Here is a 15623-nt window from a genome sequence, read left to right on the forward strand (position 1 = left end):
ACTCTCATGTTCAAAGTAATGTAGAATTTCTATCAGTTTTTTTTTAAATAATAAAACAGTCCTTAAAGGAATCCATTTACACTTGATTACAAAGCTAGTTTCATTATACCACTAGAAATTTTCAATTTCTAAATGAGCTAGAGCTCTATCTGTCCTGTCTAATTTGTTCAGCCCCAGCATGTGTTTACAAGCCTGGAACAAATGAAGCTTGGAACAAAACCTTGAAAGAAATAGACAAAACTGGTACTGCTGAACCGGTACAAAGTACATTTCACTAATATCAGAGTGGTCAGTTTCCTCACATCAGGGATTATGGGGGAAAGCTCTGAGACCGGAGATGGTTTTCAGACAATCATGAACTCATTCTGGATCTTTTACTAAAAATTAAGCTTTTCAGGATACATTTGTATGCAGGATGTGGGCTTTCCAGCCCTGGAAGCTAGTGGCATCACAAGGGATTGTGTCACCCAATGCAGGAGGCCAGCGCATCACCTCCATGATGGACCTCCTCCCATCCAGTGGGCATGGCAAAGGCCCAGCCAGTGGGCACACTGATGCACTTTTGCCCTGCCCCACTGATTTTTTTGGCTATAACTTTTGGCAAAATAGAGATATTTCAATTCAGTTTGTTTTATTGCATTCTGTGTGAAATTCTGCATCAACTGTTATATGACATGATGGTATCATTCAAAAATACCAAGTTTTTAACAGTTTTGGCCAGTAGTGGTGTTGCCCCCCCCCATACGTGTCACCCAGTGTGGCTCCCACTCCCTGCCTGACGCCACTGTCTGGAAGAAATAGCAATTCTGCAGGGTTAACACCGAGTGTATGTATGTGATTGTTCTGGGTACAAGAACTACACTGAACACAGTTTCAAGTAACAATCAGAATAGATTTTCAATGAGATAACCTTGACAAGTCTCAGAATAATTTGCCCCTTTACTAGTACAGACAGTTATACACGGGGCATTACTCGGCCTAAGGGGAAATATATCCCGTTACCACGAGGAGACTTCCAGCTGCTTCCTAACCTGTGGCCTGGCTGTGCTGGTGCAGGTTAGGATTGGGTTGCCCTACATTTAGTGGAAGGGGATCAGATTTTAAGGCAGGAAAATCAGATAAACCTGCAGTTCCTCCTTTTTTTTGCTTTGATATGCCACTGTACCAACCAATCTCTTATTATCCTCTTTATATCCTTATTATCTCTTTATCCTTATTATCTCTTATTATCCTCTTATTTCCCCATTACATTAAATTAGGTCTTAGGTCATGATGATCTCTTTTTAGTCATTAACCTGCATAGTTTTGTATATATTTACAAAGAAGAACAACTTGGAAAAATGAAAACAAACTGTGCAAACACACAAATTGTCTCTATCCTTAATACTTCACAATTTAAGAACTGCATTATTTTAAACATACATTTCAATGATTGAAGAATCAATTTGCATAATTTATTTAATGAAAATATGTGCCAAACTGTAGAGAAATCCAAGTTTCATTGCTATCTAAAAGAAGAACAAAGGTCTAGGATCCCGAATTGTCCATTTAAAAAACACTTTGATGAAAATGTACATTCTTCAGAAAAAGATCAACCATTTTCCTTTCTCCTTGTCACAGTAGCTATAAAGGTATCTTTAAGAATATCCTTATCCAAGTTCCTACCTGTGGATAGAAGAATACAAAGACAAAAATATTCTTAATGCATTATAATTTTTTTTTTTTGTATAAATGAGAACCTAAGTTATCAATGTACTGAAAGTGAACTAACCATACAGTGAAATAACCCCTCAAGTTTGATGGATGGGAGGGAATGCAGGACAAGCATTCCAGCAGGAGAGCAGCCATTTTGCCCTCTCCCTCTAAGCCAGGGGTCTCCAAACTTTTTGGTCAGAGGGCCACATGAAATATCTGGCACAGTGCTGAGGGCCAGAAAAAAATTTAAATATAAAATTTAAATAAATAAGAGATGGAACTTAGATGAATGAATAAATGAATGTGTGGGCTATTTCACTCAGACTTTCTGGCCCTCAAAACACCCTCCAGATGCAATCACAGCTCTGCCATGTTCAGTCAAGTGGGCCAGAGGCTTTCAGGGGACAAGAGGCTGGCCGCGGGCTGGATAGAGGCTCGCTGTGGGCCGCATCTGGCCCCTGGGCCAGGGTTTGGAGACCCATGCCCTAAGCCCACAATTTTCTCCCCACTGTAATGCAAAGAGTAAGGTTAGGCCTCATTCTATCTTCTATTTTCATCATGGTGGGGCAGCTGCTTGGATGGACATCTGAAGAACATGAATTTGGGGAACAGCACTCTCCCATCTTTTGCATCCCAGCCCAGCCCTTCATTCAAATTGTTGGTGCAATACCAGGAGGCAGAGTCCAGTTCTGCTGCCTCATCTTGCTGCTTGAATTGAAGCAGCAGTTGGGTACAAGGGTGCATCCAAACTCTTAACAAATAGTACTGGAGTGGCTCTGCTGTATTCAAGGAGAGCCTGTCACCTCTATATCTTGTGAACTGCTTGCAAGAACCTCAGCTACAATATTGGAGGTACTTTTTAGAGCCAGCAGCAGAAGTTGCAGGCTCCAGGTAAGGTGATAAGACAGTTTTTTCCCCAGGCCCAGCTGAGCTACCATCACCCAGAGAACTGTGGTGATGCATTTCCTGGGTTAGTTTTCCTCACAAGGAGGAAGTCTGTCTATATCAGTAAAGCTACACTGTAGTGAACATTAATACAATTGACTTATTTCACTAACCATTGACAACTGACACATGAAATCATGTTCCCCTTACCTATTAAAACCAATCTATTCATTCGTTCATCATCCTCTTTCCATCTTATAGTAGTTTCCTCTAGTTCATAAAGCTCATGAACACCTTGGACTATCACTTGATGAGGTTTGTCTTTGATAGATACAAGGCCCTGATTTGAAAGAATATAAGTTAGCAGCTGGAAAATGAAAGCATTTCCACACTTTATTTTTGATCCAATAATTGTGTAGTGAAAAAAACAAAGAAACAGTATTCTGGTGTCCTGCTTCTTAAGTACTTTGTGTAAGTACAATTAAAAGAAGTGGCAGCAGAAACTTTCAGCAATAAATACAGAACACATTATAATAAGCAATAAACATGGAAAATAAAGTTGAACAACTTTAACAATACTGGTATTCCGGGAGTAAATTATCTTCACTTTAACAATGACAGCATAATCTATGAAAGTGGGAAAGAGATAAAATAAGTTTTATCTTTCATCTTCTCCCCAACTAATTGTGCTAGCCTACCACTCCTGAGTTAATAGGCCAGTTAACTTCATTGTGTGGGAGCCACTACAGGATGGGTCCTTCCTGTGTACCTCAAGTAATCAGAAGCTCTAGACTAGGGGTGTTAAACTAGTTTCATACAGTGGGCCAAACAGCATCCATGGTGCCTGCTGAGGGCCCAAAGTGATGTCATTAAGCAGGTGATGATCAGAAATAAACATTTTGTTCTCACCTAGGAAACTCATTAGCTGCAAAAGACAGAAGATAAAATAGACAACTCTTGATTATATGTTCAAGATATGGTAGAACCCAATCCTCATTCAAGCCACTCTTTCAGCAGTGCTGCCTCTAGCAAGCTGAGAGATGCTGAGCAGTTGAGAGCAACTAATGGTCGCACTGGAAAAGCCTAATTATCAGGTGGGCTGCCTTCTTAGCAGCATCACTTCTACAGAGGCGTCATTTCATAGTGCAGCAGCCGAGAGTCACTCTGTGAAGTGACACCTTGGCAGAAGTGGTGCTTGTAAAAAGAAGGCCCATGTGATAATTAGCCTCTACAAGTGCCACTTTCAGCAGCGCCGCTTCTCTGGAGGCATCACTTTGCAGTTTAGGAGTCGATGATGGCACTGGAAGAACCCAGTCATCATGTGGGTCAGATAGAGTTTCCAGCAGAGTATCTATCTCCTGGCCTTATCTAGCCTGTGGGTCATATTTTTTTACATCCCTGCCCCAGGGCACTTGGGGATGAGTCCACCACATGGTTGCTTCCTGTGCCATCACTGTCTCAGTGTTAGGAGGGATAATGTTGATATGAGAAAGAGTGACGTGGTGGACTCCTCCCAAGGCTTCCAACATTACCTGAACAATGTGGAAAAGAGTTGTGCTTCAATGGGTCCCACCCAACAAGGTCAGACAGGACCTCAAATATCCTAATGAGTCAGACAGGACCTCAAATATCCATTCAAATGCCACTGCTTCAACCAACACCTTCAAATGAGCACTGATTAATTTAGGCATATGTTTGCCATGCTTATAGCCCCTATATGTGTCCAAGGAAAACAAACAATGTTTTTGAGAACAAATTTGATGAAACCAAGTACTGGACCTTTAGCCTTATGACTTCCATGGGGTTACCTCTCTTGTCTTTCACATTCTTCTCCCACAGCAAGTTCTAAAAACAAGAAGATGTTTTTAAGAACAATATATGCATAAACAAGATATTTATGTCCCAAAATAAAAATGCCAAAGTTCTTTTAGGCCCTGTTCACTAATCACTTCCCAGATCACTAATCTCCCTTTCCTTGCCCACGAGGAGAAAGCAATTTTATCAGGTTTCGATGCAAAATATATTGCACTTACTTGAACAAACACATTTAGGTCTTCTTCTGTGATGCTTCCTAGAACTTCAAATGTGGATGTAACAATACTCTGAAAATAATGTAAAATAGCTATAGCAATTTAAATGGACATTAAAAAAAAGATCTACCCAGGTTCTCATGTTCTACCCAGGGCCACATGCAGCCCTCCCCTTATCGAGTGATATTCTAGTCTCCCCCCCCCCCCAATACACTTCCTGGATTGGAAAAGGAAAAGGAAGATGGAGCAGAAGAGGAAATTCAGATCACAGGAAACTGGTAAATAGAGCATCTCCTCTCCTCCACACTTCATCATCCAGGTCCAAGAATCTTTGGACCTGAATCTACAACAAAAATTCACAAGAAATTACATAAAACCAATCGATAAAATATACAGAGGAGAGAAAAAAATAATGTAATAAAATGGAGATCTCAGTAGCTTTTTGCTGAACTGGTATATTCCACGATTATATTGATTTATGTGTTTCTTTAATACCCTGGAACCATTTATAATCTTAACATTCTATCACTTCAAAATGAGAATGCAAAAGGCACCATCGTCACTGCTGAAAATGTTATCTATTCATACCCCAATGCAGTTACAGCAGACATAAGTGCTTTGTATCAGCTGGAATTCCTTACTTGAACCCCAGGCCCCCTTCCAGACTGCCAGGCCCCGTTAATTTGTACTAGTTTCCCCTCCACCCATCAGCCCTGGTGCTTACTCCCACTGTGTGGTAGCATTTAGTAACTTTGCAGTGTTGTACTGTTACCACTGAATATTAAAGTAGATGAGATGTGGAGCTTTGTGATTTGAACACCCACTTTTTTTCTTTTTCAAACATCAGGGTATGTGTAGGTGGGTGCTGCAATTTGGATTAAAGCTATGGGGTGGAGATCAACCCTTTTCTGCCCCAACAGTCCTGATCTGTTGCCTCCTGAAGTTCTTATTAGCTACAAACACTAAAACCAATGGGCTCAAAGATGCTGCATCTAACCCTTTTTTACTTGTGGCTAATAGCAGCTTTGGGGTGGGGTACAAAATTTAAGTCCAAATACAGGTGGCAAAGTTTAAACACTTTGACCCAGCAAAGTGGCCTTAATCATCCCCTGTAGCTGCCTTAAAAAAAGGTATCTAAAAATAAACTATGTACATTTTTATAGGACACAGTGTAAAGGTTACTGGATACACTATAATTTTTTTAAAACAATAGACTCCTTAGGCCACAATCCTATCCACACTTACATCCACAGTCAGTGGGAGTAAGCCCCACTGACTATAATGGGACTTACTTTTGAGTAGACATGCACAGGATTGGGTTCTTAGTTGCTACCTTTCATGTTGACATTTAGCGCAACACATTATATTGTTAATAGAGTTGATGTGCTAGTTTTCCCCCCTTCCATAAACACCACATGGGGTGGGTGGAGAGGAACACAAACTGGAATGGAACAGCAGTATGGGAAGGGAATTAAACCCTTTCCCTGCCACAGTCCCAATCTGGACTGTTCCTTTCTCCATTATTTTTCTATGGAGGGATATCCCAATTGGTGCCAATGGGAGCTTTCCTTCTGGGACAAATAGTCATGGGACCAAAGAATTAAAGCTCCTTTCCCATACACTGCATTCTCAGTATGGATGGGGCCTTTGTGTGTGTTATTTTCTACTGAAAAAACCAAGTACATCAGTCCTAGTAGTAATTCAAAGAACCTGACAGGGTTTAGGGAAGTGTGTAAGGATGACCAACAGCAGAATCCTATCCTCCTGCACTTGTGCAGCTGCATCAAAAATCGGCTGCTGTATCCAGGGAGGGGGGGACTGATTGAGAGGCTTCCAAAGGGAAAGGTGAATTAAATAGCCCTGCATAAGCCTCCTGCTCTGCAATGGGTCTCCTTGGACCTGTGCTAGTGATTTCACTAGCACAAGTCCAAGGGGAGAAAGATGGTGGGGAGGCTGTAGAAAAGGGGGATAGGATCAGATGTGTGCCAATGCCATGTGATCGTCTTCCTCCCACAGCCTCCCCATTCCCTGTTCTGTCCCCTTCCCTGGTTTTGCCCCCTTCTCTGCCGCATTACCTCCTTCGGCGGGCGGCCAGGGATTCACTGGCATGGGTAAGAAAGCTCTGGTCTTTCTGCCAACACTCCAGCAGCATGCTACTTCACACACTGCCAGACAGCACTTTGCAGCAGCCTGCACTAGCGGAACAAGAATTCCACCAGTGTTTAGATCCCATAGGACTGGGCTGTAAGCTGAGGGTGAATAAAGGGAGATATACAGGTATTGCTATATGCAAACAGCAAAAAAGTAATTTTTCATGTGGAGCCACTAAATAGATTCAAAATAAAATAAGTAATTACCTTATCTAGATGTGGATGAGGTGCTTCTTCAAGATGCAGCTTCTGCTGCAAACTGAAAACAAGACAATAAATGTAGAAACTTATGTTAAGCTGGAACTGTTCAAATGTGCTTTGTCATTTTGTGAGTGTAATATTTGGAGAACAGGGCTGTTATTTGAAAATTTTCTTTGTACAGTCCAAGAGAAGATAAATAACCAAGGAGAAACATTTATTAGTGAGTTGCAGCATGCTAAAATTTGTTTTCTATGCATGTGCTGGTTTACGATAAATATAGTAATTACTATGTTAAAAATGTAGTTGTTGTCTGAAACCCACCCACCAAATTGAACTCATTTGCACTGGCAAGTGTGGGGGGGGCGGGGGGGGGAGAAGACTGAGGCTGGGTCTACACATGTGGTAGAAATGTCCCAATTTTGACCACAGGTAAGGTATTGCTGTGGAATGTTACTCCACCCCTGTGGCTACTTTATCTGCTCTGATGCAGGCTGAGTAAGCCAGTGGCGCATACGCAGCACCTCCAGCAGTCCCAACACACACAACAACTGGGCTTTTGTGACACTGGACCAAGACTTACAGCAGCAGATTGCAAGATCCACTGCCACAGATCCTGGAGAGGATTGAGCCATAAGTCTCATTGAATACAGTGGGATTTACTTCTGAGTAAACATGGATAGGATGGCATAGTTTTAAACTGAATAATGTAAAATAAAAATCTTACCTTTTTCCTGACACACTGTCAAATGCATGCAGGTCTAAGACATCAGAGAGATCAACTCTATGAAAAAAGCAGAGTAATGTTTGTTTCCCTCCTATGTTAGGGTATCTTATATCCACAAGAAATTTTATGTTGAGATCATTTGGTCACACACACTCCCAAAAAGCACACACTCTGTTAGTGGCACTGCATGCTATGGGCTGGCGAGGATAAGACTGGGCCCCAAAGCATACCTTTATTTTAAAATATTTATATCCCGTCTTTCCCTTTTGTAACAGAAGGTCTACTGCATCTCACTTTTCTGTTCCAATTAAATTGACTCATTTTCAATTTAATCACTTTTTCCTATTCAGGCAGATTGTTAAATAAGTGGTAAGAGTTCAATTTTCAAGTGTTGGTCAATGCTGGCAATAAGAAAACTTCACTTCAGTACTTCATGTCAGTACAAGTATGTGATAAGGAATATATATTTAAAAGGTAATACTGCAAAAACAAGGAGAAGGGAATCCAGAAGAACTACCTCTTATGTTCACCAACAAGTTTGCAAGAGCTTTTTTCCCAAGACAAAACATTTTAATACGTACAAACAGAATAGCAAGCAAATCTTTCATTTACAGCCAGCTGTGTTTGAATTGCCTCCTCTCTGCAGTGCGCCAGAAATTCTTATATAAGACATGAGAAGGCAGCATGATCACCAAATACAGGAGTTGGAAAAACCTGTCACTGCTTACAAGTAGCAAAGAGCTTTTGAGTTCTTACAAGTAGAAATGGGATTTAGTCCACCCCCGTTCCCTGCCCTGCACCAGTAACTCATTTCCACTCTTTAAAGCTGGGTTATCTCAGAACGATTCTTTGCAGTCAAGGAAAAAGCAGCACAGTCACTGCAGTGCTTCCTTGCTCGCTCTCTCTCTCTCTCTCTCTCTCTCTCTCTCTCTCTCTCTCTCTCTCTGATCAGGTTTTCTAATAAAAACTGAAGTAGCTGAAATATTCAGCTTCGTGGACACCTGAATGAACTGGTCAGCTCTTGAGAACAGCTCAGCATTTCCTACCAATTTGTATAACTGGCCCATTTGATAAGTATCCTGACAACATTTATGATACTTTTCACAGTATCATGCTGGCAGAATAAATGATCCAAAGATTGGGCAACTCAAGAGACATTCTAAACAACACTGCAGAAGAAAAATGAGCTGTAGCACTTCATGTTCTAAGTCTACTTTAATAGAATTTTGCAAGGTGCAAAGTTGTTGAAGCTATTTTTAACACACACCCCTCCCTTTCCGGAACAAAAGAAAGCATCACTGAGATAGTCATCCATATAAGCTAACATGATAGTCACTACAGAGAAAAATGTTCATAGTGCAGCTGTTAACCAGCAGGGTATAAAGCCTCCAGCAAGGAACAGATTGCAAATAAAATTTCTAATAAGTTTTATCAATGAGGTTTGGTCACAGGATTAAAATTTTTCAAAAAGCAAACTGGACACTTTTTCGTTTTTATTTTAAAAAACCTAAAATTGCTGGTGAAAGTTTCTTAATAGTTTCTTAAAATTAGGTGCATCGATAGAAAAACTTGTTTCACTACATTTCATTACAGCTGGAAAAAAAATAGGCATGTACAGAGAAGCCACGAAATACATAGCCTTGCTTGACTGTGCTATGTGGGATGGTAGAGAACTGCTATATAGAATCGCCTTGTATTGGGTTGTTCAGGAAAATCCATGAGATATCCTGCCATGTATTACGCTGGAATGTATGGGTAACTCAGGGCTGCAAGTGTGGACTCATAGTTCTTGGTCTCTGCTTATTGCTCAACAAATCAACCTTGTGCATCAGGAAAAAGCATTTGTCAAAGCTGCTATGACTTTCACATATATTGAAAGACAGTTGATGCTGCTGTGAGAAAGGTATAACACACTGCCTTCTGTGGACAAATATGAAGCAGTGAGAAAGAAAAAAATGACGGATTAATTCTATCTTATGCTATCATTACCTTGATCGCTGAGTTTCTAGAATTCTGACAAGTCCGTTTATTGACCTAACAAAACAGACCATATAAAATAAGAAAATTAGGGCAAAAGAATAGGTATATGTGAATTATTCTGCATCATTTGTCATCTTACATACCGAGGCATGAGACTGAAACAGAAACACCTCTACAAGATCATGGGCAACTTGATTCACCACAAAATTTGAGAACGCACAAATCCATCCCCCCAAAAGCTCTGTGCATAGTCTGAGGTTATAAACACCACGGTCCCACAGCCAGATAGCATCATTTACAGTGCAGTCCTACGTAGGATTACTCAGATGTGTGTCCCATGATGTTCTATGGGGCTTTCTCCCAGGTAAGAATAGCTTTGTTAGTCTAGAGCAGGGCTCTCCAGACTTTGGCCCACAGGCCAGATTTGGCACTTTGTCTAATCCCTCTCCCTCAAGAACAGAGCTTACTATTTTGCAGGGGAGCCTCCTCTTCATGCTACCGATCTCCCCTGAATTGTGCCAGTTGCTTCTAGGTTCTGTCACCCCAGCAGGTTGCGTGCCCGGATTTCCAGGCAGATGTGGCTAGCTGAAGCACAGTTTGGGGTAGATTGGCAGCAAGGTAGACAGGCTCCCCAGGGGAACGGAATGCTCCGTTCGCACCAGGGAAACCTTTTCACATGCACAGCATTCTCCACTTTGGAGAGTGCTGGTCTAGGGAATGCTCCAGTTAATGTGACTGAGTAGAGAGGCAGGACCTGAGAGAAATGTGTTACTGGTCAAGCAGAAATATCTCTGTCCTATGATCTGTCAGTAAGAAATGGGCAGACTCAGGCAGCAGAGTCTATAAGGCTCCTTTCAGTCAGTGGATAATTTCCAAAAGAGGAAACCTTGACTGGTCACACACCTTGCTGAGACAGTGAAGGTAAAGACATTGGTACAATAGTCAAATAAAGCAGCAGGTGGCTCTGCATCTCATCCTACACATCTACCCTGAGCTTTCAGGCTCTTCTTTGCTTTTCTCTCCTGAAAACTTACCAAAAGTTTTAACTGAGCTACAGAGTACTGTCCGTACCAGAGAACATATCCTTATTCTAACTCTGGTGCCAAAGCAGAAACATAAGCTTCGCTAGTGGACTGTGAAAAACTAGGTGCAAAAGGTGCCTCTTTTCTCAAGAGGAAATGATCAGGTTATCCCAGTCATTGCAGTAAGTAGGAGGATCCTCAGTGCTACATCATCCTGGCTGAATCCTCGTACAGGAGTGCCATTAGGAGACTGGAAATATTTCTCAGTGGTGCCTGCACTGCCTGACCCTATTGGTACTATGGGCTTTGAATTAACTGCAGCAATCAACATGAGATAGGGTAAGTACAGAGCAGACAGAAGGTAGACACGGCCCTTAATGCATGGCCCAAAGCAAATGGCTCGTGCTGCACCATGGGTCAAAATTTAATACTCCTCAAATTGTGCCCTAAACTGCTGCTAGAGTAATACTCTACATGCCAAGGCCACAACTGCATTCTTCTGTCTCTTTGACTCAGAGAAACCTGAGTACTGAACACTTCTCCCCCTTAAAATAGCTTACTATCATTCATAGATGTAAAAAAACAAACAAAAAACCCCAACAATTAAGGAAAGGTTATGCAGCTACTACACAAAGTGACAGTGAAGCCCATTTGCCACAAGCAAGGCATCAAACTTGCAGTGAGTAAATACAGTCAGCTCATATCTTTTGCATGATAAACTTGTGCAAATTCAAGTACATGGATTCCACCCACCCCGACAGAGAAAAACAACAAATTTATATCAAGCAGGCGGCCATTCCACTTGCTCTGTTTAGGTGCCAGAATGAGCCAGAAACTGGAGAACAAAGCTGCTGCGTTCTTAGTTCTTAAAGAGACAGTACATATTTGTTGGCTTTAAGGGAGTTTCAGCTATATGTGATTTTGGCTTTATGGTGTTGACCCCAGAACTCAACCCTCGTATAAGAGGTGGGCCAACTGTATAATCAAGTGCATTTCAAACAGAAGACACATTTTCTTTTTCCAATCCTAACATTTTGTTATAGTAACCATGCAATCTAGAGTTCCAGTTGCCACCAGGAAAACAGTAAATATTCAGAAAAGAATGCCAGCCAATTGCTACATTTTATTTATCCTTACCTGACAGCTGTTCTCAGTTTCTTCAGTGCTTCTTGTGAAACCAAATCAGTCTTATTGAGTATTATAAGATCTCCCAGTGCAATCTGTCTACACAAGAATTGAATAAACAGATAAATAAATGTCAAGTACAACTGTATGCAGTTGGCTATCAGTCTAGGTTTCATCTTTTTGAAAGATGAATTCTTTTATGAAGATGTATTTCTCTTCCAATTACACAAATGTATCGACTAGGCTTCAGTAGAATCCCCATTCTCACTGCCATGCTGCTTATGCTATGCTAAAAGAATGTGAGTTAATAAACATTTTCATAATTATTTGTAAAACAGGGATCTTAAAGAACTAACATTTTACATGGCTATGGACAGATCTCAAACACACTGTAAAACCCATTACTATAAACAAAAGGAAAAGCTAAACCATGGTCTCAAGATAAAAAGTTTATGTCTATTTAAGAAACCTGCAAATGAGGTGGAATAAACCTAGTCCCTGCTTCTGACATAATATACCAAGGTTTTAATTTTAATTAAAAGATTTTAATTAAAAAGATTTTAATGAGCTATTGTACGTATGCCCAAGAATGGAGATTTCTAGCATTTTATCAAAAGTCAGACTTCACTCCTATGCCACGGATGTCATAATTGACTCTGGAAGTCCCTTCAGTTCCCAAAGCGGTTTGCTATGTGACCATGAGGGTGGGGGGAGGCTATTAATAAGCAAAATGCCAGAGCCTAATTGGGGACATTGCTTACTCCTTTTCATCCCAGTCTCAGAATCATAGATGTGTTAGAGCAACAAGCTCAACATTATAATAATTCATATTGTTAAAACATATTGATCTTGATGACTAGGAAGTGGATGGAAATTGGAAACCAGTTATGCTTGCACTAGAGTAGTCAAAATGTGCTTTACGGCACGTTTGTGACACTCTAGGCTGGTACAGCAACTGTTAACCACCCTGATGACCACTGCAAGGTTTGAAACGTTACCATGAAATGTTGCCCCCATGACGTCACCCCCCCCCACAGTGGTGCTTTAAATACTGCTAGTCCTTAGTACAAAATGCATTAGAGTGAATATTCAACACACTTTACATAATTATCCCAGCAATCATTACAAAAACCTTGAAAAGTACCATTATTCCACAGTGCCATTATCCCCTATGGTAGAGAGTGGCTAGACTAAGACTTATGTAGCGACCTTGTAATTGAGGTGACATTTGAACAAGGTACTTTCCGGCTCACACATTTAGCTATCATGCTACAGCAGTTATCAATTATTAATTAATGCTTTTTGAAAGCATTTAGTTATGCGGTTCACACAGAGTCATCTGATCGTCATGACAAATAGTTAGAGAAGTGCTAGCTCCATACACAAAAGAAGGAAATCAGGATCAGAGATGACACCGAAGATTACTCTTAACACAGCAGGACTGCCACAGAGAAATAGGTTCAACAGAAGCAATCCACAAAATTTAGAATTCAGGTCTATGGACTGACAATACCCTTTTCGGGGACAAGGCCTCAGTCCTGCTCAGTACTGTTCAAGATTTACACATATAAACAAGAGTCATTGGTACTGATACCTAGCTGCTTCATTGATAAGGCCATCTGGTTTTTCTTCTTCTAGATGCTGAGCAAAGGTTAAAAGAAAGAATGAGATGACAATTACATTTGCAATTTAATGGAAAAATTACTTTTGTAAAGAAATCAGTAAGACAAATCCTATAGAAACAGTATGAGACATATACTCAGAATACAATTTAGACATTTTAAATTTTCTGACTTCATATCACATCAAAATAAATAAAAAGGCTGGGATGTAAATGAACTCCTTTGGGACAGAGAAGCATCAACTGTTTTGCAACCACTTGGAGAATTTGTGTGTGTGTGAGTGAGACAGAGAAATGCAATATCTAATTCTAATAATGTGTATACATAAAATGGCTTCAAAGTTGCAATCTTTCATGCATTTACTTGGGATTGAAGCCCAAATCCTAACCAACTTTCCAGCTCTGACATAGCTGTGCCAATCCACATCCCCGTGGATACGGGCGAGGGACACCTGTACTTCTCACTTTTAAGTTTTAGAGCTACACATTTAGGTTGTATTTGTCCACATATAGTCTAAATAAATCTAATTTTTAAATACTTTATAGTTCAGTAACGTACTTCAATGATTCATCCACATAATTATCAGAGGTGTGCAACTATGAAACTAGTTTGGGGTTGTGTAGGCATCAACTCTTTGATATAGCAGAGAGACAGTTTACATTTTACAATGAGCAATCCAAGTTGCTCATTACTGGCCTCTTAGGCTAACAATGGCAGTCCTTCTGCCAGCTGATTGCTCCTATCACCTAAACTTAGCACTCCAATGCAATTTGTATTTCAGAACAAGTCAGAGAACTTGGTATAGAAGACTTGCAGTTCATGATTGGCCCTGAAAAATGTATTTATTCACTCTCTTCAGAAAGACTTAAATAATTTATCCACAGCATTGTTTCATTACTAGACTTGGGTATGCATATTGTTTTGATGTAGATGCACATTTTTCAGCAAACATATGGATGAGAAAAGCAGCAACTCTTTCAACTAATAGAGCTTGCTAATACTTTTAACACTTTTGCACACTTTAAAAATATTCCATTGCATAATGCCTATTTAGTCTCCTTCAGTCAAAACTGTTTTCTGAAATCGTTTGAAGAGCTTGTGCAATAACAGGAGGACTAGAAAGGGACCTCTCTCTTGACCTTTTCTCTATAACTCCACAATCACCAATTCTTTCACATGAAATGCTGTCAGGCATTGTAGATTTGCAAAGAACAGCATCAGCGGCCTCAGTTTAGGTCCTCCGAGTTGTGACCTGTCATTGCAAGTTGTCCAATCATTTGCCTTTTGATTAAAACATGAATATTTCAGATTGCTCGGTGACAATCCCATTAGAGTGATAGCCCATGATATCAATTACCACTTCAGTTTCAATTTGGACTGCTAGCCACAGGGTACAATTTCTCAGCTATACATGGACTAGGTTGGATCCATGAAGCGTGACACCCTAAATTGCTGCCTATTATCCCAGTGTCATTGCTGGTATTGCCTCCAGAATTCTTTAAATCACTAGCTAAGGTGGAGGTCAAGCTCTGAAACCCAAGGAATTGGACAAGTTCACACATTCTCCATACAAAGCAAAAGTTATTTATGTGGCACATGGTGGAGAAAATGTAAAAGCTTCTACTATACTGACAGCATGTCAAGCTCTGTACACATTTACGGATTTAATAATGAAAGAAGTCACATCAAATCCCAAAGATATTGAACATTACAGATTTATTATCTCAAAAACTTTTTTGCGGATTTTGTTGGCAGACTGTAAAATTACACCATAGCATCAACAAAGAATACATGCTAATGTATTTGCAACTCCATTGTGGATAATTTGTTGTTGCTTTTTTTACATTAGTGGTTTACAAAAATCGAGATAGGGAATGCAACTAAAGCACTTCTTCAGAGTTAACCAGTTGCAGTGAGCCACAGAGAAGTGGCGTAAATGACCCTAAACTAGACAAAGAGGCAACACTTGTGAAGTGGTGGCTCTCTTATATTTAGGAAGGCGACAGTAATTACCACTATTTAACTGAGGATAAATAGCATCCCTTTAGTGCAGCCATTTTTAACCATTGTGCCGCAGCACACTGGTGTGCCGCAAATGGTCCCCAGGTGTGCTGCAGAAATTTGGGAGAGGGTCATTTATCAATAGGACCATTGGGAGATGTGAGCCCCCACTGACAGCACAGTGTGCC

The 15623-nt window shown here is 40.5% G+C and overlaps 1 protein-coding gene across 2 annotated transcripts in view; it reads right to left on the bottom strand.

Moving 5' to 3' along the window:
- Window positions 1-268: 268 nt before the first annotated feature.
- Window positions 269-15623, bottom strand: part of LOC136639827 (zinc-regulated GTPase metalloprotein activator 1A-like) — a 33662-nt gene continuing 18307 nt past the window's right edge. The window contains exons 8-16 of one of the 2 annotated variants that reach the window (XM_066614382.1): window positions 13407-13453; window positions 11825-11911; window positions 9675-9719; window positions 7686-7742; window positions 6968-7019; window positions 4614-4682; window positions 4360-4425; window positions 2791-2920; window positions 269-1665 (exon numbers count right to left, since the gene is read on the bottom strand). In XM_066614382.1, coding sequence (XP_066470479.1) covers window positions 1592-1665; window positions 2791-2920; window positions 4360-4425; window positions 4614-4682; window positions 6968-7019; window positions 7686-7742; window positions 9675-9719; window positions 11825-11911; window positions 13407-13453 — 627 coding nt within the window. In that variant the 3' untranslated portion in view covers window positions 269-1591. The remainder of the gene's footprint in view (window positions 1666-2790; window positions 2921-4359; window positions 4426-4613; window positions 4683-6967; window positions 7020-7685; window positions 7743-9674; window positions 9720-11824; window positions 11912-13406; window positions 13454-15623) is intronic. The other variant, XM_066614383.1, reaches the window with a different exon arrangement.

This window comes from Tiliqua scincoides, chromosome 2 (assembly GCF_035046505.1).
Source record: "Tiliqua scincoides isolate rTilSci1 chromosome 2, rTilSci1.hap2, whole genome shotgun sequence".
In the NCBI taxonomy this organism is placed as follows: Eukaryota; Metazoa; Chordata; class Lepidosauria; order Squamata; family Scincidae; genus Tiliqua; species Tiliqua scincoides.